Source organism: Mesoplodon bidens, assembly GCF_964165515.1.
Source record: "Mesoplodon bidens genome assembly, chromosome: 7".
Taxonomy (NCBI): Eukaryota; Metazoa; Chordata; class Mammalia; order Artiodactyla; family Ziphiidae; genus Mesoplodon; species Mesoplodon bidens.
The window spans coordinates 114345342-114368445 of NC_138164.1; the positions used below are offsets into that span (position 1 = coordinate 114345342).

The following is a 23104-nucleotide window of genomic DNA, read 5'->3' on the forward strand; positions in this document are numbered from 1 at the left end:
TCTCCTCCAGGAAGCCCTCCAGCATCCAAGGTTCCATCCTGCCCTCGTCCCCAGGCCCCCTGCCCAACTGACAGAAATCAGGCTGGAAGAGGTCCTAAGGGAGTTTATTGCCAGTCTGTGCCTGGGGGCCACGGTCACCAGGCTTTGTCCATCTTTGGGGGCATAGGCTGCCTCCAGAGGACCAGGAGGACAAGGAAGTTGACGGCGAACTGCACGTGGCCGAAAACGGGGATTCCGAAGCTGTGGTACAGGAGGCCTCCCAGGGTGGGCCCCAGGGTTCGGGTCAGCGGCTGCACAGAGGCACAGAGGCTCAGCATGGTTCCTACGGGGGTGGGGAGGGGAGAGGAGGGGAGGGAAGGGTCGAGTCGGCCCCAGCCGGTCTCTCAGCGTCACTGCCCCAGCCGCCCAAGGCCTTGACACAGCTACAGCCTCCCTGTCTCCCCTGCTGCCCTCCACCCCCCGCTCCCTCCCTGCAGACCCCCCAGCCACACAGGGGGAGCACTGGGCCCTCTCGAATGGGGAGCTGAGCCTCTGCCCTGCTCCAGAAAGTTCCCAAGCACAGGAGGAGCCTGGGAACAGGGCCCCAGGTCGTGGGCCAGGCCCCGCCCCGCCCCCCCAGGCCTGCCTGGGAGGTGGCATCCCAGCCAGGGGCCTCCCGAAGCACCGCGGTGAGGGCTGGGCTGGAGTATGGGGTGGGCCACCACACATCCCTGTCACCCACACGGCTCCCACCCTCACGTGGACTGCAGGGAACTCCCCCACAGGGTGGGGGAGGGGCTTCGGGGCACTCGAAGGGCCCGCACCTGCTTCTCTGCATCCACTTCCCGGGCTAGCCTGGCTGCCTGCACCCCTCTTACCTGACACCCCTACCTCCACGCCCCTCTTGTCAGCTGTGCTCTATGCGGGCCACCAAGCCTGTGGCTCCTGTCAACACTGCCGTCTGCCCCGAGGGCCCCAGGCTCCAGGGGCTTCACAGCCCTCCGCTCTGGGAGCTGGAAAGCCCTGCCCTTGGGTCATCTGGGCGTGGCCTGGCAAGGCCCCGCCCAGGCTCAGGGCTAGCGTAGGGGGAATTTCAGAGCAGCCTCTCCCGACGCCCACATCCCCTGCAGACACCAGGGAGCAATTACCGCCCCCTCTGTGGTTTCCGGTTCCCAGGCTGGTGCTGGGAACCGGCTCCTGGCTCCTTCCAAGCTGAGGGATGGTGCCTCTGGCACATGGGGCCCTGGTCGCCTGGATCTGCTCCGCCCTCCTCCCTCTCAGGCCCTGCCCTCATCTCTCCAGGCCTTGCTCCCCTCCTCTCTCCTCCTGGCCTCTCACACCTGCCAGCCCACAGCCTCCAGGAAGCCCTCCAGGACCAGTCTAGCCTCCCAGGACCACAGAGCCACAGGTCTGGCAGGCCTTGGGGTCCCCAAGGCAGTCCTGAGAAGAGGCCTTGCCCAGCAGCCTCCCCCTTTTCATCAGGGCCTCTAGACCTCAGTCCGACCTTCCCAGACAGGCAGGTAGATGGCCGGAGGGTCAGCCAGGGCCCTGAGCTTTCTGGCCCTGCTGCCAGGGAGGGAGGTCTTTGACCTCAACCGGCCCACAGGAGCCTTTGACCTTGACCTGCACCATGCCCGGGGCAGCACGGGGGCAGAGGCCTGGGCAGCATCGGGCCCAGGGACCCCCAGTCTGGATGGGAGACTCCTTGGCCTCAAGAAAGGAGGCCAGGTGCAGAGTGGGGGGACTGCGGGTCCACGTCTGGGGGCACCTGAGTCCCACTGGGTGGCCCCGGGGGCAGTACTCACTCCCTCACTCGTGCACTCAGGAGGCACCTGCACATCCCGTGCGCAGGGAGGGAACAGGAGGTGCTCCCCATGCTAGCCACCCCCTCTGGCCTCTAGCCATTCTCTGCCCATGCTTCAGAGCCAAGCCAGACGCCACCTCCAGGAAGCCCTCCTCCCCTCCCCCCCGCCTGGCCCTGGGCTGATCAGCAGGGCCTGGTGCAGGGTTGGCTGGGCCTGGCTGGGCTGGGTGGTGGGCAGGATTCTCTCCTGAACCCTCTTGCAGCCCACCATCCCCACCCTGCCCACTCAGACCCCCAGCCGCCCACCCTACTCAATGCCCACTGAGTCCAGGCAGGTCCCACATCAGGGCAGCTGCTTTGCCCGAAACTGCTCAGCAAGCTTCCCAGAGAGGAGGGCCGGGGTCTCCCCAGGGCCTGCCCGTCACCTGGCCTGGGATGCCGCACTCACCCGTGTCTGAGGCCGAGACGGCCTTGGTCAGCATGCTGTCGGTGACCACGTTGAGGGCACACAGGCTGAAGACCAGGCCGGGCATGAGGAGGCAGAAGTGGAAGACATTGGCCATCAGCGCCTGCCGAGGGGCAGATCAGGGGTCACGGTCACGGGGGCCTTGCAGGGCCTCGCAGGACCAGGGTGGAACTGCCCATCCCTGAGGTCCACTGAGGTGGCCCCAGGTCGCGGTAGAGGGGGCCAGGGGGCTCAGGGGCTCAAGTGCAAACTGGGCACCGGCAGAGGGTCAGGGGAGCGGGCCTGGGACCCTGCTCTTTGCGGGGCAGCCAGAGGCGGGAGCTCTCACCATGGCCAGTCCCACCACGCTGAAGACCAGCACGCTGGCCCGGAGCAGGGCTCCCTCAGAGAACTGGCTGCTCAGCCACCCGATGACCAGGCCCTGGAAGACCTAGGTGAGAGCGAGAGGGTGGAGGTGGGCGCAGCCGGGCCTGGGGAGGGGTTCTGGGCTGTGGCCAGCTGCGGGACCTCCCCCACCACCTGCAGCCCCTGGGGCCACTGCCACCAGCCACAGCAGGCGCCAGGCGCAGGGCACAGGGGTGGGCCTGTGGTACCCACGATGGCCTCAAAGTCCCAGGGGAGATGGGCCCAGAAGCCTGGGCGTCTCTCACACATGCGTGCAAGCACACACACACGCACATGCATGCACCCACGCACCCGCATGCATGCACACACACCCACGCATGTGCACGCACACACATGCACGCATATGCACACATACATGCACCTGCGCACACACACAGGTGCACAGCCAGCCACTCAGAGGTCCACATTCAAAACTAATCTCTGCAGTTTCAGGCGTGATAAACATATTTTAATCAGAGGGCCGGTTAACTCCTGATGGGGGTGGGGGAGGCCATGGCTTACGGTGCAAAAAGCTTCTTTGATAGGAAAATGCTCCCAGTGTGGCCCCGACTCCAACCCTGGGGACCCTTGGGGCCCTGGGAAGCCTACCGTGTCACCTGGCCCTCATGTGCCCCATCCTGGCCAATCACTCGTCCTCAGCCCCCTCTTTGGCTGTCTCGTCTGGGAGGGGGGACCTGCCCCATTCACAGATGGGGAGACCAGGGCACAGAGGAGGGGGGGCTGGATTGGGACCCGAGCTCAGAGCCCTGGTGCCCACGTGGGGTCGCCCTCCCAGCTGGCCCTATGGAGGCCTGGCCCCAGCAGGCGGGCGCACCAGCTACTGTCAACTGGGGCCAGGGACTGGGCCAGGAGGCCACCGCTCCAGTTACAACTGGGTAAACTGAGGCCCAGAGCTGGCCAGGGGTGGGGCTGGGGTGGAGCCCAGGGCGGTGGACTTGTCCTGAGCCTGGGCAGGTAAGCAGGGGGCAACCAGTCTCCCCAGATAACCCCCACTGTTGCTCCGCCCTCCACTCCCAGCTCCGTCCTCCTGGCCGCAGCCCCCTCCCCGGCCCCAGGGTCAGCCAGGAGCCAGGTCTTCCTGCCCTCGTTGTGGGGGAGAAAGGGCCCAGAGCAGGGACACCCTTGACGCTGGGGATGTTACTCAGAGGGCAAACCCAGCCCTGGGCCATCCCCAGGCCAGGGTGAGGCTCCCTATCTGGCCCCCTGCCACCTCCACCAGGCAGACAGGAAGTGCCCAGGGCGCAGCGGGTTTGGAGCAGCACCCCCTGGGGCTGGGGGTCAGGCCAGGGCTGGGCTGGGTGACGGGGGGCCCATCCCTTCGGAACAGGACGGACCACTCTGCGAGCTGCCTGCCTGGCAAAACGAAACTGTCTCAAACCAGAACCAAAGATGTCCTTTAAAAAAAAAAAAAACCCTACTTTCACACTTGCTTATCTTAGTTTTTGTTTGTTTAAAGGGAAGATCTGCTTGGCAAGTGTCTTTTAGTGCCCTACACCCGAGAGGAAACCACCAAACCAGGAGAGAGATTTCAATCTGCCTCAGCTTTTCATACAGAGCCAGAGACCAGGACCCTAATGTACTGAGGTCGTCTTTCCATTTTCCCATTAACTTAAACAAAGCCTAAACTTTCATGCCTTACGGGTTATTACATGAAACTAGAGCTACCAAGCACACCAGAAATTTCACTTTCTCCCAACCCTCCCATCTGGAGACCCAGTCTGCTCACCTGTCCTGCTCCCCGCTGCCCTGGCCCAAGCCACCTCCATCTCCCCGGAGGTCACATCAGCCACAAGCACCCGGTTCCCCAGCAGGGGGGCTAGTAAGACCACATCCAGCCTCCAAACGGTCCCACCCACTCCGAGTAAATCTGAGTAAATCTAGGTCCTTCTTGGCCTTGCAGACCACTGCCCACGCATGTCTTCAGAGGGCAGTCCTCTCCCCTCAGGCCGGCCCAGCCACCTCAGGGCCTTTGCACCTGCACCCCCTCCCTGTCTGAAGTTCTCTCCCTCCAAGCCTCTCCGTGGGCCAGTGGAGAGCCCCTACCAGCCCTAACCCTAGCCCCAACCCTAACCCTAACCCCATCTGAAGCAGCATTTCTGCCCCTCCAAGGGCCCTGATTCTCCTTTGAGGTTTTGTTGTCCCTGACACACGAGATGCACCAGTGGTTGGGGGCTTGCCTCCGTCCCCCCCCTGCATACGACGGAGGCTCCCTATCGCTGCAGCGGCGCTGTGCCTGGGGCACAGGTGAAGGCCGAGTGGGGGGTCCTCACCGGAGGGTCCTAGAGGGACAGAGGGCTGCCAGACCCCGGGGGAAGGGTGACCACCATCCCCTCGTGTTAGGACCATCCGGGCTGCCCCCCCCTGAGACCCCAACCCCAGCAGACTGGGGAGGGGAGGGGAGGCTGGTGGAGGGGGATCGCCCTTGGGATCAGGTGGCAACCACACCTCAGGTGGGGCAGGAAATGGTCTGCAAGGGAAGCAGCAGGCGCAACAGCAGCTGTGGGGGACCAGGTGGGAGGCATGGTTCACCCAGCGGTGGGGCCACCTCCCCGGCCCCTCGGTGACCAGCTCTACCCTGGCCGGGGGAGAAGGTGGCTTGGGCCTCCCCTGCAGACGCACCTCAGGCCCTCAGCTGCCTCCACCTTCCCTCCGCTGGACTTAGGGCCTGGGGCCTGGCACCCCACACCGCTCTGTGGGCTCCCTGCCCTCCCCAGGCTCCTCCACACAGTCGGCCTGTGCTGGGGTCCCCAGCCCCACCCCAGGCACTTTCCCGACTCCCGCCGCTGCTCTCCAACCCTGTCCACCACCATCCTCACAGGTGCCAGAGGCCAGGTCCGTCTCGGGCAGGCCCACCCTCATCCCCAACCAGGCCAGAGGCTACCAGGGTTTGTCCCTGAGGGCCTCGAGGGGTCTGCTGGCTTCAGCCAGGCTATAGGCTTGGCCTCCTGGTCCCGGGGAGCCCAGGACAAGCTCAGGCTGGTGCTCTGGTCCCAGGCAGGCAGGAGCAGCCGTTTATTTTATTTTAAAAATTATTTTGTATTTTTAAGATTGTTATTTATTTCTTTTTGGCCACAATGCACGGCTTGCGCGGACCTTAGTTCCCTGACCAGAGATCGAACCCGTGCCCCCTGCAGTGGAAGCATGGAGTCCTAACCATCGGACCGCCAGGGAAGTCCCAGGAGCAGCCGTTTAGAAGAAAGCTCCAATGGCCCCCAATTTAGAGTATTATCATGGTTGTTGTTGTTTTCTGTTTATCTCTTTTCCTCCACCAGGCTGGCACTTCCCAGCCCACCCAGCTAGGCCCTCTTGGCCCACGGTGGGGTGGGGGCCAGCCCCTCCCAGGAGTGGCTATTTTAGAACCGGAGTCTAGACCAGTCCTGGGCCCAGAGGCATGGGCAGCAGATGGCCTGGAGGTGCTGGGAATGCCACTCGCTTCCGGAGAGCGTGCGCTCTCTCCCCCGCCCAGGCAGATCCCAGAATAGCCCCTCCTGCGCTCCGGCTGTCAGGCAGATGTCCCGGGTGGCGGCTGCACGTCGCCACCTGTCCCCGCCATGGTCACACGACTGGCGGGCAGGCGGGTGGGACGCAGAGCCTGGCCATTCTCCTTCTAATGCGCCCCACCACTGGGGTCTGCCCCCTTCCCAACCTGTCCACCGCCGGCGCCCAGATGGACACTCGGCAGACCATGGGCCTCCGCCGTGTTTCCCTATGGGAGGCCAAGGGCTCGCCAGCCTCCACTGCGGATGAGTCTCCCCTCTCCCCTCTCAGACGGGACCTCCGGGCAGATGGGTGGGCAGACAGACCCAGGCGTTGGAGCCACGAGCAGGGAGAGGAGGACAAGCCAGAAGCTAAGGTGTGGATGCAACACCCTAAAGGCAGGCGTGCAGCACGGCACCTGTGCTGTGGAGAAACCGAGTGCTGGTGGTCTGTGAGGTCCTGGGACCCCAACACAGGCCGACTGCCCAGAGGACCCTGGGAGGGCAGGGAGCCCACAGAGCGTGGGGTGCCAAAGCCCCACCCACCCTGTGCGCCCGGCATCCACTCACCATCTGGAGGACCCCGATGAAGGACATGAGGTAGCCGGCCTGGGTGGCCTCCAGATGAAAGAAGTCCATGGAGATGAGGGAAAACATGACCATGAAGAGCCCTGGGCGAGGTGGGGCGTCAGGGGGGAGGGGTCAGGGCTGCGCAGTTGTGCCCACACCTGCTCCCCCCGGCAGGTGACCGTCACGGTGCCAGGGGCTTGGCCGCGGTGACCGGCTCAGGGAAGACCAACGTGAACCTTCTCCGAGGTCGTCCCTGGCAGGTCCACCCCACGCGGCTGCTGTGGGCTGTGAACAGGAAAGTGCCAGAAGCTGCCCCATGAACAGGGTGGCCAGAGCCCAAGGCCGTCTGGGGGTGGAGGCTGGGAGATGGGGGACCCTGGGCTGATAATGGAGGATTTGGCCCCAGAACTGACGCCGGTGACCTAGGTTCCCGTCACTGTGGCCCACTGAGCCATCCTGAGTCACAGATGGAGCTGGGCGGAGGGCTTGCCCAGTTTGCCTGGACAGAGAACTTCCTGGGCTGAGGGGTTAACCCTTTAGCGCCAGTGTGGGAGCACCTGAGCGCCTGTCAACCCTGCCTCGCCGACTTGTCCTCTGCACTGCTCCCCTGGCTGGAGGACCCCAGATGGGGGCTCTGAGCGGTCGCTACTGGGCACGACTGTGGTCAGGGATGCCCTCAGTTCCACCGAGAATGTGTGTGTCCACCTGCAGACGTTCCGTCTTTCCCACCTCCCGGACTGTCCTGAGAGGCCCTGGAAGCCACAGGCCCGGGCAGCGAGACCTTCTGTAGAGCAGGGGTAACTGGGGCCCGAGCAGGGCCCTGGGGGGCAGGAGGGAAGGACGGAGACCCTCGCTTCTTCCTCCTTCTGGCCTGTGCGCCACATCTGCATGAACCAGTGGGCTGTCACCCTCTCTGGGACAGATGTGACTGGATAGGGCCCAGCGGAGTCTCGGAGTGTGGGACACAGGGCAGAGCGAAGGGGTGACGTGCGGGCTGCAGACCTCCGTCTCCGCGGCCCCGAATTCTCAGCCGCACCGGGCTCTGGACGCTGGCCGGGCGGCTGGGACTCACCTGAGGGGAAGCCGCAGATGACCTTGACCAGAAACACCGGCAGGACGCCGGGCTGCAGCAGCAGGCAGGTGATGGCCTTCAGGTCAAACACGCTGGCCTTGGGTTTCCCTGAGGCACCCGGAGAGGCCACGGTAGCACCGGACAGCCCGCGGCCCAGGGCCCACTGGGTGCAGAGGAGGCACTCCTGCTGCCCGGCGCCCCACCCCCACCAAGGACGTGGGCTCCTCCTAGTGTGCCTCCCAGCAGCACCCCCGTGAGCCCCGGGCGGCTCATCACACTCAGGACTGGGCCTCAGGCCCTGCTGACCCTGGGGACCTCTGATTTCAGGGGGCAGCCTGGCCTGGACCTGGGCTCCAAGCGATGGAGGCTCTCACTCCCCAAACCCGTGTGACCGGGGCAGCTGCTGCCGGCCTGGCCCTGGATCTGGGCGACAGCACGACGAGGCTGGTGAGGCAGCCTCGGCCAGGAGGGGCCACCTTACCCTGATCTGGAGGATGCTTGGGTGTCACGTCATAGCCTCCCAGCTGGGTGCGGCGGTGCCCCCTGCTTGCCTCTCCCAGGTTCTCCTATGCCTCGGCCCCTTTCCTCGGTCCCTTTGCAGGCCAGGCCCCCACCCAGGCCCTCCCTCTTGACTCTTTCTGGGCTGTTCCATCACAGCCAGGGCTCAGGGGTCTCCTGTCCCAGGTGGGTCTCTCCAGAGCTCTCGGTCACCAGGCCAAGAGGCATGGGGTCCCACTCTGTGCCAGGCTAAAGTGGCTGGGCTGGGACGCCCTGGAGGGGACGCCCCTCTTGAGCCCCGACCTCTCCTCGTGGGGCCTGGGTGGCACATTGAGCCCACAGGCTCTAACCTGAGTGAGCTCTGCAGCCTCCCCGCCTCGGCACCCTGCCCCGGAGGCTGTGCTTCTGAAGCCGGCACCCTCACGGTCCCCCATACAGCACAGTGACCGACTGTTCTGGGCCTCAGGAGCCTGGCTCGCCATGCCCGCCCCATCCCAGGTCCCTCCTGGTCCTTCCCAGGCTCAGCTCCAGTGGTGTCCGAAGCTGGGAGATGCCCAGCATCCTGGAGGGGCCCAAGGAAGAAAAGAGGGCTTGAGTGGCCCCGAATGCCCCAGGCCCATTGCCTGGAGCACACCCCTCTGACCCCGCAGATGAGAAGCCACCAGGGATGCTTTGGCACATCGTGCTCTTGGCAAACTCTCCCTGAAGGGTGGGCCGGGCTGGGGGAGGCCTAGCCCGAGGTCCAGGTTGCTGGCTGGTGGGAGGGGAGGGCTCACACTTCACACTGGCCAAGCATCCAGAAGCGGCATACTTGGTGGGGTATAACCGGTGAGGTGTGTCTGGTAGGGTAGATCCAGCGGGATGTACCTGGTGGGGCCTCCTTTGTGTGTATCTGCTGGGGTGTGTCTGGTGCCGCTTACCTGGCAGGGCAGCCTGGGCATGGGCGCTGGCCCCTTTGGTGCTGGTGGGGATGCAGGTGAAGCTGAGGATGGCTCCCAGGAGGTTGACCACAAGAGCCACGATGACCGGACACTGAATCCTGTGAACGACAGCTGTGGTCACACAGGGCTCAGGCCCCAGTGCACAAGGTGTCACCTGCTGCATCTCCCCCACCTGCCCCTTCAGTTACACTCAGGCTCTAACAGCTGAGAACAGCTCAAACCCCACCACTCCTGTCCTCGCAGGCTTCGAACTGGAGGCCAGGCCACGGGACCCTCAGGGCACATTAATGAGGTGATGGATGAAGAAACAGAGGAAGCTCTTGCCTTCCCGACCCTCAGGCTGTGGATACAGTACACGGGTCCTGGTGGCCTCTGAGGATGGGTGGCAGTGGGCGCCAGAATGTGAGCCCCAGAAGGGCTGGGCAGAGGCCTGGGGCGGGTGGCGATTCTCTAGGGGGCGTCTGGGTCCCAGGCTGCTGAGGGGTGAGAAAGGCCCCCGAAGGACCGGGCTGCTGGGCGGTGTGCACCCACTGCTCCCGGCTTGGGCAGGGGTGTTAGAGGCCTGGGGGCTGTGTTCCGCGGAATTGGAAGCAGCAGGGAGGATGCTCCCCAGACAACCCTGGCAGCGCCAAGGGTCCTCCCCACCCTGTAGAGCAGGAGACTGAGGCTCCCGGGGGAAAGGGCCTCATTCCCAGAACCCTCAGTCCTCCGGCCTCTGGTGGGACTGGAGGGGCCGCCTGGGGTGGAGGAGGGCGGCTGAGAAAGTGACCATTGCCCTCGGGGGCTCAGGTGAGGCAGGATGCTGGCTCACGGTGAGCAAAATGTCAGGTGGCACTGGGGCCAGGGTGCCAAGAGGGGCCGGAGAGACGGGGGCTGACGTGCCCGGTGGGCAGGGGCTTGGGTTTGAATCTCAGCTCCACCCACCCACGAGGAAGACTGTGGGACCCCCTGCAGCCCCATCTGCATCCTGGGGATTGTCATGCCTCCTTCCCTTCTCCTGGGGGAGGACAGGCCTGCACTTAGGGGGCTTCAGGAGCACCCCACCACCACTTCCTGGAGGGGGTGGGGCAGGCTGGGCCCATGGGGTAGGGGGGCGTTTGGCCCCCCGATAAACCTAGGACACAGCCCTCAGGGTGCCTTCCTGCCCACAGTGGCACCAAGGGCCGTGGCTCAGGCACTCAGCTGTCACTTCTGAGGGAGCATTTCCCCTCTGTGAGTCACTACATGGAAACTCAGCCCTCGACCTCTCTGGACCGCACGGGCAGACCTCGGTCTCCAGCTCCAGGCAGCCCGTGTCACCTGGGGACAAAGGCACTGGGGCCTGGCCCCTCTGATTGTCACCGTTTCCTCCTGAGGGCTGGAGGAAGACAAGGAGTGAAACAGAAGATTCAGACTGAGCCAGGCTGCTTCGACCGCCAGGCCTGTGCACAGCCGAACACCCTGCCCCTCCGAAGCACAGAAAACTCCTATACATCCTGCAGAGGCCCTCCCTGTGAGGCCCTGCCCCTCTTCCCCAGCGGGCGCCCTGTCCTCTAAGAAGGGCTTGCTCTACTCCAGGGTCAGTATCTGCCCCCAAGGGCAGGTGGGCCTGGGTGGGACCCTGTGCCGAGACCCCAGTGGGCATCAGAGCGTGGACTAAACGGACGACAAAAGTCCTGCCCCAGAACGTGTCAGTGTCCTGGGAGACGCCCTCCGCACTTTCAGTGAGGCAGCCACAAGCTGCCTGTGACCTTCCTCGGAGTTCAAAGAGAGGACTCCCCCGCCCCCACTCCACCACAGGTGCATACACGCGCACACACCTGCACACATACACGTGCACGGCTCCTGCAGGAACCCCAGGCAGGGAAGCCAGTGGGGACTCCAGCACCAGAGAATGGGCCTCGGCAGCCCCTTGTTTCTGGGGCTGGGACCTGCCCGGTCTCACACAGTTGGTCACTGCTGCAGCCAGCACTGTCCAGTCTGTATGTGCCACCAACCTCTCCCCTCCCACACGGGCCCATCTCTGGCCCCCAAGCCGATACCCACTGGCCAGGATGCTGGACATTTGGGCTCTCTGGCGGCAGGGGTTCCGGACAAGTGGGCGAGTCCATTGGCTGCCAGGTGGGAAGGGTCAGAGGGCACTGGACCCCAAAGTGAGGCCTCTGCTCGGACCCAGGGGAGGGATGAGGCCGGGTATGGGCCCCACAGGCCACCGTCAGAGAGAGGGGCCCTTTCTTCAGGACTGTGGCCTCAGAGGCCCACAAGTCACTGCTCCGGGACTGCCTGGGCAGGGACAAAACCAGCTTTCTTTGCCAGATGCCCCGGAAGTGCGTGAGAGCAGAGGCGGCCACTTAGATGGCTATTTTGGGAGGCTGGTGACAAGTGAGGGGCGGGTGGCAGGGAGCCAGACCCCTTCTCCAGAGATCTCTCCTGTCCCTGTGTGGCGGCCAGTGAACCGAAGGGAACATGGGGACCCTGGGGGGCCCTGGGAGGGCGTTGGGGCCCACAGATGCCCCAGGGGAGGCTTGGGTGTCCTTCCGCACCCAGAATGCTCTCCGATTCCCCCAGACAAAATGCCAGAAAGGAAAGTGAACAGACGGGAGGACAGCGTGGCAGCCCCAGGTCCCACACGGGGGCCTTCTCAGTGGGGATGCCCTCCAGCCTCGTGCCCCTACCCACTGCTGCTCTGTCGTCCGAGACACAGCTCGGGAGCCCCTCCCCGGGGGCCTTCAGTCAGCCCACCCCCAGAGTCTGCCTCTGACCCTGGGGACCTCTGGGACGCCAATCGCGCAGGATGGGGCTCTGGGCCACCTGTCCATTGGCTCACTGGACTGTTTTTACAAACCGGGCACTGACCATGAGGCAGGCACTGTTAGCGTGTCTTTGTCCACCCACCCCCTTTTATTTTTGGTTGAATGCATGGACGGGAGACTGGACGGATGGACCCATGGACACCCTGAAAGGGTCCCGGGCCAGACTCAGGGCACCCGAATTCTCTGTCCCTTCTCTGTAGCTACCCTGCTGGGTGATCTCCTTTCCTCAGATGCAAATGAGGGCTAGACTCCCAGGGGCCACCCTCCCGGGACCCCCTGTCCCACGCCAAGGCTGTCCTGGAGGCAGCTCACCCCGAGTCCCGCAGAGGGAGGCCTCTGGAACTGACCACGGCTGCCACTGGTGCTGGTCAAACGGCAGCGGCCACAGACGCCACTTTCATCCTTATCTCGAGGGCCCGGAAGTTGCCGATGTGACATTGTCAGGAGGGTGGCAGGCCTGGCCACCTGCCCACCCAGTGTGGACTCTGAGCCTGACGCCGTCCGCCTCCTGCCCGGCTTGGAGGGGACAACTCCTCCTGAAGCTGGAGCTGCCCTCCCTCCCCGCCTGCTCCGGGGCTCCCAGAGGGGATGGCACTCAGCCAAGGTCCCCCGGCCTGGCCGCAGGTGGGGCTCAGGGCTTCCCGGGCTGCGTACCCCTGTCCTGTCCAACCTGAAGGGCAGGCTGGGGTCAGCTGGCTTCATGGGAAGCCTGGCCGTGCGGGGCTCCTGAGAGGCACCGGGGAGAAGTCCCCCTGCCTCTCCTGATCCACACACAGTCCATGGCCCTGTGGCTAGAACGGTGTCTGAAAATGGACATCTTGTGGGTCCACCCCATCTTGTGGGACGTCAGCCCCCCTCTGGTTTCCGAGTCCCAGAAAAAGGCCCTAACGCTGTGTCCGGCCTAACCCTCTGCAGCCCTCTGTGTCCCCTGAGCCTCTGCCCACACAGGCCTCCAGGCAAGCCCCAACCTCCTTCCTGCCCCGGGGCCTTTGCATGGGCTTCCCCTCTGCCTGGAACACTGTCCGGCTGACAGGTCTAGGCTGAGGTTCCCAGCCCCGCTACTCTCAGCCGTTTGTGCCCTGTCCATGGACCTCCCTAGTGCCTGAAACACCCGCATTCTGTCTGCAGGGGCGGCGCGGGCCCCGGGGTGGGGAGGGAAGACAGCAGGCCTGGCTGGCCCCACGCACCCTCGGTGAGCCACCTCGAGCACCAAGTGGGGTAGGCAGCCTGGGTGACCCGTGAGTCACCCCTGTCCCAGAGCCGCTCAGGGCAGCCCTAGATGTCTACTCATTAACTCCAGGGACGCTGCCATGTCACTGGGGTGGAAACCTTCCGTCAGCAGGATAAGGGTTTCCCATTTCCTCCCCGGACCAAGGGCCGATATACGGTTCTCGGGTCGACTGGCTCCCCCCAGGCCTCCAGATAAGCAGCGGGGTCACACCAGCCGAGTCAACAGGGCCTGCTGGGTGCGGCGCAGGGCTGGGGTCAGAGCGGGACCACACGCCGGCCAGTTAGTGCCCAGGATGGCCAGCTGGTGACACTGAGGCCCCGGTTTGCCTGACCTCAAGGGTCTGTGGCTGGACCTAAAGGAGTGGCCACCCTGGTGGGCCACCTCCGGGGGGACAGAGCCTTTGGGGGCTGGACTGCGGGCCCAGCTGTACCTGTGGCCTGTGTGCAGCAGCCCCTCAGCACTCAGAGAAGCAGGGGGTCCTGCAAAGACCCCCCCCCACACTAAGTCCAGCCATCAGGCCTGGGCTCTGCCTGACCCCACCATCAGTGGCGTCTGACAGGTGGCCCCCCACTTCTCAAATCCCTGAGCACCCCCGACCCGGGACCCAGCTCTGGTGGGCTTAGCAGGCTGGTGCCGCCCACCCCAGAGGCAAACGGCCCACTTGGGGGAGGGGATGATGGAGGCCTCCCCAGGCTGTGAGGTGCCAGGCTCGGGGACATGAGTCACATAGCTGCCCCCTCACCTGCTAAATGACTCAGGGCCCAGGTCTGGGTCCTCCATGGGAGCTAGGCCTCCCAGCCCTGAGCTCCAGACTGGGCCCAAACCAGTTATACCACTACCCAGCCCTCGGCAGTGGCTGCCAAGGCCACTTCCTCCTTCCACCTGCTTCCCAGCAGGGGGTGGGGCACAGCTGGGGACTTTAGGGGCCTTTAGGGGGCTGGGGTGGAGGTGGGCAGGGAGGAACAGCCAAGGAGACCTCACACCGTGCCTCAGTTTTGATCGAAGAACGGGGGGCGGGAAGGTGGCCTTTACATCTCGCCTGGGCCTTGCCAAGAGGCAGGGCAGGCTGCGGGCCGGCAGAGGCTGGACAAGGGAGATGGGGCGTCTGCCCTTGCCACGGGGCGTCAGGGTCCCGGAGCCCACCTTCCCTGGGCCTTGGATGGGGACTGGGAGCTCCATGGGGGAGTCTTACCCTCTCCGGGGCCTCGGTTTCCCCACCTGTCAAAGGATGCGTATACAGCGCCTTAGATCTTGGGATGCAAGAAGGGAAGCTGGTGGGAGGCTCGGGAAGGTGAGGGCAGGGGTGGGGGTGGATTTGGGGGCCGCTGGGAGGGAGAGGGAAGTGAGGGTGCCTTCTGGGTCAGCAGCTGGGCTGGAGAAAAGGTCAGGAGGGAACGTGGGGTGGGGCTGGCCAGAGGAGGCCTCTGCGTGTGTGTGTGTTGGGGGTTGGGGGGGAGGGGCATTGCTCATGGCCCACCGTAGCAGGTGGCTGGGCTGGGAGGTGAACTTCGAGTCTGGGCGCTGAGCGTCCCGGTGTGAGGGGCAGCTAGCGGGGCTCCTCCCGGTCTCGTCTCTCCCTTCCCAGCACCCTCCTCACGCCCCTGGTGCCCCTCCTTACTCTGCAGTCCCTGACCCTCTTTTTTCCCTCCCTGGGGACAAAGAGGCCCTCTTTCTCTTGACCCTGGTCCATCTACCAAATCAGGCTTCCGCCCTCATCGCACATGGAGAGAGGCAGCCCTGGTTCAGGCGGAATCCGTCATGGGCGCAGGGTCCCATCCTTGACCCACAAGCCTGGATGTCTCCCTGGATCACCCTCCCTTCTGGTCCTCCTGGTACCTTTTCCTAATCCCCGGCTTCTAACATGAAGTGCCGGGCACCAGCCTCCATCTTAAGCAGTTCCCAGGGCTAAGAAGCCACCCACTCGAAGACACAGCCCCACTGTCCTCCAACTCAGACTCCCCCACCCAGCCACCAACTCTGGGGTTCCTTCAAGTGTCTGCTGAGCACCAGACTCATCCTGACGGAGACCCAACTCCCGCTGGCACCCTGGCAGCTCGGATCTCAGCGAGGCCCTCGGCTCCCCCGGGGCCAGCCCCAGAGTCTGGGCACGGCCTTGAGTTCACACTTACACCCCAGCCATCAGCAAAACCAAGCCAGAACCTGCCCCTGCCCTCTCCCCACCATGGCCATCCCTTGTCCACCTGCCATCCTCTCCCACCTGGACTGATTCAGTAGCCACCTCTCTGGTCTCCCTGAGGTGGCCCTAGCCTCCACATTCTCGACACAGCAGCCAGGTCATCCCCTGCCCCTGCTCATCCCTCCCAGGGCCCCAAGGCCTGACCCACTGCCCACCCCTGCTCCCCCACTCCAGCCACACGGGTCTTCTCGCTTCCCCAACCTCAGGGCCTTTGCACTTGCTATCTCTTTGCCTCCCCAGATGTCCTCCAGCCTGACGTTATAGGAATACACATCATGTTCATTTCATCTGAGGACTTGCCTGTCTCGTTCACCACTGTATCCCAGAACCTGGAATCCCAGGGGCACTTAATAGGTGTTCAATAGACATCGATGGGGAAACGAACGAAGCAGTCCTGCCCTCTGCACCCCAGCCTCCTGCTCACAGCACTTAGCAGAGCCGGCCGCCCCCAACCCAGCTTTGAGGAAGATGATGCGGAGGGGGTGGGGGCCAGAGGCCTTGAACAGACCTCCCTCGAGAGAGGGAGCTGCTTTGACAAGGCCGCTGTGCCCTCCTGTCCCCCAATCCCTGGGGCTCAGCCATCATCTGGCTTCCAAGTCTGGGGCTGGTCTGGGGGCACTCAGGGAACCTGGGGAAACTAAGGCCCCCAGGGGCCCCGGCACAGGGTCATTCAAGATGGCAGGGCTAGGTGCTGGCCTCAGGCTGAGTGCACGCATATGTGGTTCAGACACCAGGAAGGCCCCTAGCCTGAATGGAGGCCGAGGGCAGCTCATCCAGGCCTAGGCAGGGTGGGCGGGTCACCAGCTGGCACAGGGCCTCCACCCACAGCTGGGCCGGGCACCTTGATCCCCAGAGCAAAACCAAGGTCTTGGGCCTGAATGAAGGTAAGGTGCAAAGTCCATTCCTATGTAGGAAGCTGGTTTTGAGTGGGTGTTGGAGCGCCTGGGGGGAGGAACGGGGGTGGGGCAGCATAGGGGGCAGCAGCAGAAGCGGGGTCTTTCTCCCTGGCCAGGCAGGGCCTCTCCAGGGCCAGGTGTCCTAAGTCCAAGGGTATGCACGACTAGGGCCACTGGAACAGACGGCTCTGTGCAGCCCCTCTGCAGGGTCAGTCCCTGGCATGGGGTCCACTCAGCAGACCACATGTGAAATCTGCCGCCCACAGGCTCTCAGGACGCTGGGCAGGAGCTGAGTTTAGCCCCCGGACCCCTGGGTGCGCAAAACCCGGGGCGGGGGTGCGGGGTGAGGGCAATAGAGACCTTTAGTTCACACGTGCTAGCTTTTTACCCCCCGCAAGCCACGCTCGCTCCTTCCAGAGGCAAGGGGTCTGGCTGCCCACAGCATCCCCATCGCGGGGTGGTGACGGCACCATCACCCCGCCCCCAAGGCCTGCCGTCCGGTTCCTTTAGGTTCAGCAGGGGACCTCCCGGAATGAGCAGCCGGAGCGCACGGACCTGGTGCGGCTGCAGCGTGTGGCGACGGCGCCCCCAGCCGGCCGCCCCGCCCATGTCTTCCGGCCGCAACGCCACTGCTGGCCACGCCCGTCTGCCGGCCGCACTGCCCCCTGCTGGCCACGCTCACGTCTGCCGACGGCACTGCCCCCTGCTGGCCACTCCCTCATTTGCCGGCCGCACTGCTCCCTGCCGGCCGCGTCCCCGTGGGCCCTGCCCACCACTCCTAGCTAAGCCCTCGGACCCCGCCCACCGCAGGGCCACGCCCCGGATGGCCACCCCCAGCTGTAGGTTCCTGCAGGTCACCCTCCCATGGACCCCACCCGCTCAGCGTGCACATGGGGAAACCAAGGCCCGGAGAAGTGGCGGGGCCGGGCCGAGGGCCGGAGCGCGGCGCAGAACTGACCTAGCCTTAGCCGTCCTGACCTGTACCCACACCCCGCCTCGTCGGCGCCCCCCCGACCCCGCCACGACCGGGTCCCCGCGCCGGACACTCACCCGCACGTGCTGCTCAGGGTCCCGCCGAGCAGGGAGCCGAAGATGACGCCAACGCCGAAGCACAGACCTAACCGGCCCAGGGCCGCGGGCCGCTCCTCAGGTGCAGACAGGTCCGTGATGACCATCTGGGCAGCTACAGGGTGGGATGGGGGGCTGACAAGTGTGGCCCCCTCGCCGACCGTCTTGCGGCCTACGGACCCAGGCCACGCCTCGCCATTCCCGCACCCCAGACCCGAGCCACAGGCCACACCCTCACACCACTCCACTCAGCTGACCTGCCCCCTCCCCCAGCCACCCCCCACATCACCCGCGGGACCCCGACCTGCCCCCAGGCCGCGTGCTCCCCACCCTGGTCGCGGCACAGGCCACACCCCATCATTCCTCACCTCGGACCTGCCCCCTTCCGCAGGCTACGCGCCCACATCACCCCTCCATCCCGGTACTGTGCTCCAGACCAGACCGGCACCCTGGGAGTGGTCTCCGCCCCAACCCCTGGCTCAGGCCACGCCCACACCAAGCTCCCCCGCCTCCCTCCGGTCCCACCCTTGGCCCTGGCTATTCCGACCTGTTGCGGCCCCCCACCCATAGTCCTCCAGCAGGCCGGAAGGCGCCCTACCTGGCCCTACCTGGCAGCGTGTGCATGAGGGCGCCAGGCAGGCGCGAGGCAAAGAGTAAGGCCACGCCGGGCAGGGCCGGGCTGCAGGCGGCCGCCAGGAGCAGGTAGAGCGCTGAGGACGCCAGGAAGGAGAGCGTGAACGCTGCCCGCGCCCCACACTGATCTGCGAACCTGGGGGCCCCACACCTGTGACCCTCACAGGTGTGAGGCAGGCTTCCCGCTCCTCGGCCCCACAGCAACCCCTTGGCACTGCCGGGGAACCGGGCCGCAGTGCTCCCACGGGGCTGATCAGGGAGGCCCTGTGCTGCAAGGGTGGGCGGGGGCGCCCGGGGCCCTGCTGGGCTGCTGGGCTGCCTCCTCTCAGGGCCTGTTTCTCCATCCTTCCAGTGGGACAGTTTTCAGTGACCTCGTGGGGGGGGTCTGACCCACACGGTCATTCCCACACCTATGTGAATAACTTGTGGGATGCAAATGGACCAAGGGCATGTGCTTATTTTACAGAAAGCGCTCCCCAGGCTCAAGCCTGGGAAACCGCCCCCCCTCACCCCGGGGCCTCTGCTCTGTCCGATGTTACCGGGTCTGGAGACCCTTCTCTTCTGTGGCGTAACTCTAAAGATCTGACTCCTGCCACGTTGATCTGTCCACGGCAGGCTTTGCGGGAGGATGTCCGCTGACACATCCCTGAGCCCAGCGACCCCACTGAGGCTAGCGGGAGTCTGGGGGGTTCCAGTCCCCAGAATATTCTTTTCCAGAAAAGTTGCTGGTGGGGCCCCCTGGCTCAGTGGGGCGGGGCATTTATAGCCATGAGGGTCTCACCAATTAAACCCTCTCTAGGTCTGGCCACAAACCAGAATTCATGGAAGTTAGGGGTGGGGATACCCTGGGAGCAGGGGCTTAACCCAGCCTTAAAGGGACTAAAGCCGCTCTGTGCCTCGGGCTGGCCATCCGTGAAGCAGCAGCTGCCATCTCTCTAGTGGGGCCCAGTGTGAGGTTTGGGAACCTGGCATAACCCAGGCCATGACCTCCAAAGGGCGGGCCTGGATCATCATGGGGTGAGGGCCCCCAAACTTCCCTGCCCCATGGTACCTGCCAAACACGGGCCCGCCCAACAGCTGAAGCACGCCAAAGATGGTCTGCTGGTAGCCGAAGGCAACAGAGTCCAGGCCCAGCCTCCGGGACAGGTACTGAAACATAGGCGGGGTCCATGGGAAGGGCCTGGAAGGACCCCAGCATCTGCAATCTGGGGTCCTCCATGGGCAGGGCGTAGGAGGGGTAGCCCTGAGCAGGGTGGGAGGGAATTGAGGGTCTGGCTCTGACCACTCCGCAGTGCACATGGGGGACCCGTGGCCCTGGCACTCAGCGGCCCTGGGGTAACCGGCTGCTTATCTTGTAGCGGGGAGCCCAACAGGGTCTTTGGGTCCAGGCTCCAGGGACTCGGTACTTGGTGAAGGCAGTTGCTGGCCCCTCCTTCCCCTCTTTGGGGTACACCTCAAATGGGCGAGGGCAAATCCCATTTTACTCTGGCTCTGCACGTGGTGTCTAAAAGCACCTGGAGCTCAGCACGTCCACAACTGACTCCCGGTCTCCCTCCAAGACCAGCTTCTCTGCTCCACCGTTGATGCTTCCACCCTTCCAAGGGTTCAGGTCCCAATCCGCAGTGTCAGCCCTGAGCCCCCTGTTTTTCGTACACCTGTATCCCATCCATCAGCAACCCCTGGGCTCAGCTCCTTTACCCCTCTCCAGCACTTGTCCCACTACTGCCCCAGGGCCTTTGCACTGGCTAGCTCACTCCTGTGTCTCTTTTAAGGCTTCGCTCAGGGTCGCCTTCTCAGGGAGGCCCTGCTGACCCCAAACCTGCCACATTCCTCGGCACCCCCAGCGCCCTTCCTGCAGCACAGTCTAACTATGCATTGTTTACTGCCGGTGGGTGTCACCAGCGCTCAGGACCGCCAGCGGCAGGGGCGCACGGTGCACTCTACGGTATTCTGAGTTCTGAGACCAGGTGCTCAGAGGACCTGTGAGCATTTGTTGAACAAACACATGCCCCTCTTGGGAGAGCCAGTGGGAGGGGAGGTGGCACCAGCAGCTGCTCTGTGCCCTGCGTGCTAAGGATTTCAACTGTTCTCTCATCGCCCCAGCACCAACTCTCCGAGGGAGGGATGGTCGTCACCCATGTTATGATGAGGACAGCAAGGCACCTGCCCTGGCCACCTGGCTGCCAAGGAGAGGAGAAAGGGCTCAGACCAAGCCATTCGGTGGAAGTGAGCTGGGCTTGGGAAGCGGGGGAGTTGGGCTCACTGTCTGGCCAGGGAGCCCTGCCAAGGCCGGAATTGTGACGAAGGCAATACCCCCTCCCACCCAGATCCCCAGGCCCAGGCTGCTCATCAGAATCTCCTGGTGAGTGGCCAGTGGCTAGTGCCATGGTCCCCCCCAGACCAGACAGATAAGGACCTCTGGGGCTCTGGGTCTTCCAAAGTCCCCTGGGTGCTATTCCCGCAGGAGGGTGAGGCCCCACAGGGCGGTGTTGAATGAATAAACAAGAGTGCACGGAGGAGGAGGATGGATGCCCGGGCCCAGCAAGCCACAATGGCCACTTAAACCAAGGGGCAGCTATGGCCAGGCAGAATTCCAGATCCAGGGAGGCGGCAAAGAATGAGCTGGATCAGTCCCGCCCTCACATCCTGGTTGGAGAGACAGAAATAATCTAATGCCATGAAGTACAATGTGGGGTGTGGGCAAGCTGCATGAGGACGGACCAGCCAGGACGGGAGGGCAAGTGACCCCGGGTACCTGGCAGGTGTTGGAGGGAGGGCCCCGCCTCGGAGGAGACCTGAGCAGAGGCCTGAGTGGGACTAGGAAGTGAGCTGAGCAGGTGTCGGGGTGGCGGATCAGTAGCGCAAATGCCCCCAGGCGGGTCGGGAGGAGCAGCGCTAGGGCAGCCGTGGGGAGCGGGGCTGAGGACAGCTGGTGGTGCAGCCAGAGCCCAGGACATGCTGAAGGGGGGTGTCCAGAGGCATAGTTCCCAGGTGCCTTAACTTAGCTCCAGCTCGGCAAGGGATCCCCAGCGAGAGGAGCCTGGGCGGCATGGGGCCCGACCCCCAGCCACCACCAGGGTGGAGATGGAGGGTGAGAGGGACGGCGAGGGCATGCCGGTGGCCAGGCTGCCTGTGGAGGGGTTCTCACCGGCAGGATGGAGAACTGCATGAAGAGGCAGGTGAGCTCCAGGGCTGCCAGCGCGTACGTGAGCAGCACGACCCAGGACAGGCCCAAAGTGCCAATCCTGCTGGGGGACTGGCCCTGGCCCCTGGAGGCCCTGACTTCCCGCATCCTGGGCAGGCGTTGCTGGGAGACCCCGTAGGGATCCGAACAGGAGGCTGCAGGAGCGGGCAGGGGGCAAAAGTCCTGCTGTGCTGGGCAAAGGTGCTGAGTCATGGGGCAGGAGGCAGGCAGCCCTGAGAGGGCCCGTGGGAGAGGACGGGGATGCCGGACGGGGCATCTCCAGCCCCTCGCCGTGTGACCTAGGGCCAGTCTGGCTCTTGGAGAAGACCACAGGTGGCTCTCCCCCTGCACGACAGACAACTCTGGGTCTCTGGGCACACAGCCACCATGGAACCGGAGACAGGGACCCTCCCCTCCAGCATGGGCTGGTCTCAGTGCCCCATTTTTAGAGGGAAACAGAGGCCCAGAGTGGTTGCCGACTGCGGCTCAGGTAGGTGACTCCTGTGGGTAAGGGGCTGGCTGGGTCTCTGTGCTGGGGGCTTGGGGGGTCTTCAGGCCCACAGTGCACCCTCCCCCCGCCGGTACGGAGCGGCTTTCAGCGTGCGGCCTACTTTGCCCAGCTCCTCCAGCCAGAACCAGAGGGGCTTCTGGAGTGGCCGGGGGTGGGGTGGGGTTGGACAACAGCTCAGCCTCGCAGGCCCCCAGGCAGGGCAGCTCTGCCTCACCTCCGGCAGCAGGGCCCTGTCTGCTCCCCCCACCCCCATCGGCTGGTGCCAGATTCCACGGTTCCACGGAGGCCTCCACAACATTTTGCCAGATGAACACTCGGCTGTACGGTTGGGCAGAAGGGCGGCCTTCAGAACCTGGGCCAGGGGTGGGGATGGGGTGACACCAAGGAGGGGACCCGGGGTGCGGGGAGCTTGGCGGGGAGTGGGCCAGAGGCTGAGAGCAGCGGGTCAGGGGCACCCAGCTGGCAGGGGCTCGACACCGCGCGGGGTGTGGGTCAAGGGCCGCCCTGCTGGAGCGAGCTCGGGTACCTGCCTTCGCAGGGGTCAGCTTGGGCACCGTCCTGGTGAGGTGAGCCCTCCTGGGGTGAGCTCCGGCCTGGCCCCTCCGGGGCAGGGCTCGGGCACCCGCCCTCCGGGTGGGGGGGACCTGGGACACCCACCCTCCAGGGATGAACTTCCCCCGTCCCGGAGGCTGACTCCCGCCCCCTCCCGGCCTCCGCACTCTCATTGGCCAAACCTGACACGCCCCCCGAGGGCCCCGCCCCACTCCGCGGCCCTGGACCCTGCGCCGCCTGCTCCCTCCCCGGCCCAGCTTTGCCCGGACCAGCTCCCTCCAGCTTTTCTCCCAGGTCCTCGGGGGAGGCCGGAACTCAGATCTCTCGAGCAGTACTGGTGTCCGGTCCGGGCTTGGGGTGGGCAGGGTGGGGAGGGGGCGGGGGCGGAGGGACTCCAGACGGGCTGGGAAGAAGAATGGGAGGGGGAGGGGTGTAGGGAGGGGGAGGGGTGGGGGCAATGCTTGGCTTGCCCCCCGGCTTGCCCCCAGCCTAGGGTCTGCAAAGAGACCCCGAGGAGGGGCAGGGAGAGAAGAGCATTTCTGGGAACCGCTCCTGGGCCCCTCCCCCCCCACCCCCCCAGAGCAGGAGCTGCTGGGAGTTCCTGAGACGCCGGTTTTCCTCATTTCACTCTGTGGCGACCTCACTGGCTTGGTCAAGGCCATCAGAGCCCCCACGGTATGCAGGTTCACATGGCTTCACGCGTCCCTCCACGGGACCGTGCGGGGCCCCCTTGCAGCCACCCAGAGCCCCTGCCGGAGCCCCCCGGGGGGCACACAGACTCCCCCTTGGGTCCAGGCACGATTTCTCAGATAAGTAACCAGATGCCCAT

The 23104-nt window shown here is 64.8% G+C and overlaps 1 protein-coding gene across 4 annotated transcripts; it reads right to left on the bottom strand.

Annotated features, from left to right (window-relative positions):
* Positions 1 to 97: 97 nt before the first annotated feature.
* Positions 98 to 22347, bottom strand: SLC67A1 (solute carrier family 67 member 1). Of its 4 annotated transcripts, XM_081239286.1 has the most exons (12): positions 22250 to 22328; positions 21938 to 22041; positions 21177 to 21367; positions 19080 to 19177; positions 18004 to 18105; positions 17378 to 17510; positions 9191 to 9309; positions 7773 to 7880; positions 6701 to 6801; positions 2578 to 2679; positions 2232 to 2352; positions 98 to 322 (listed from the first exon to the last, which is right to left on the bottom strand). In XM_081239286.1, exons 2-12 carry the CDS (start codon positions 22019 to 22021, stop codon positions 135 to 137), a joined length of 1347 nt encoding a protein of 448 aa, XP_081095412.1. In that variant the 5' UTR covers positions 22022 to 22041; positions 22250 to 22328; the 3' UTR covers positions 98 to 134. The 4 variants fall into 4 exon arrangements, with proteins under 4 accessions (XP_081095412.1, XP_081095414.1, XP_081095413.1 ...); XM_081239288.1 differs by lacking the exon at positions 7773 to 7880; XM_081239287.1 differs by lacking the exon at positions 21938 to 22041 and having other exon boundaries at positions 18004 to 18164; positions 22250 to 22306.
* Between the last annotated feature and the right edge of the window lie 757 nt (positions 22348 to 23104).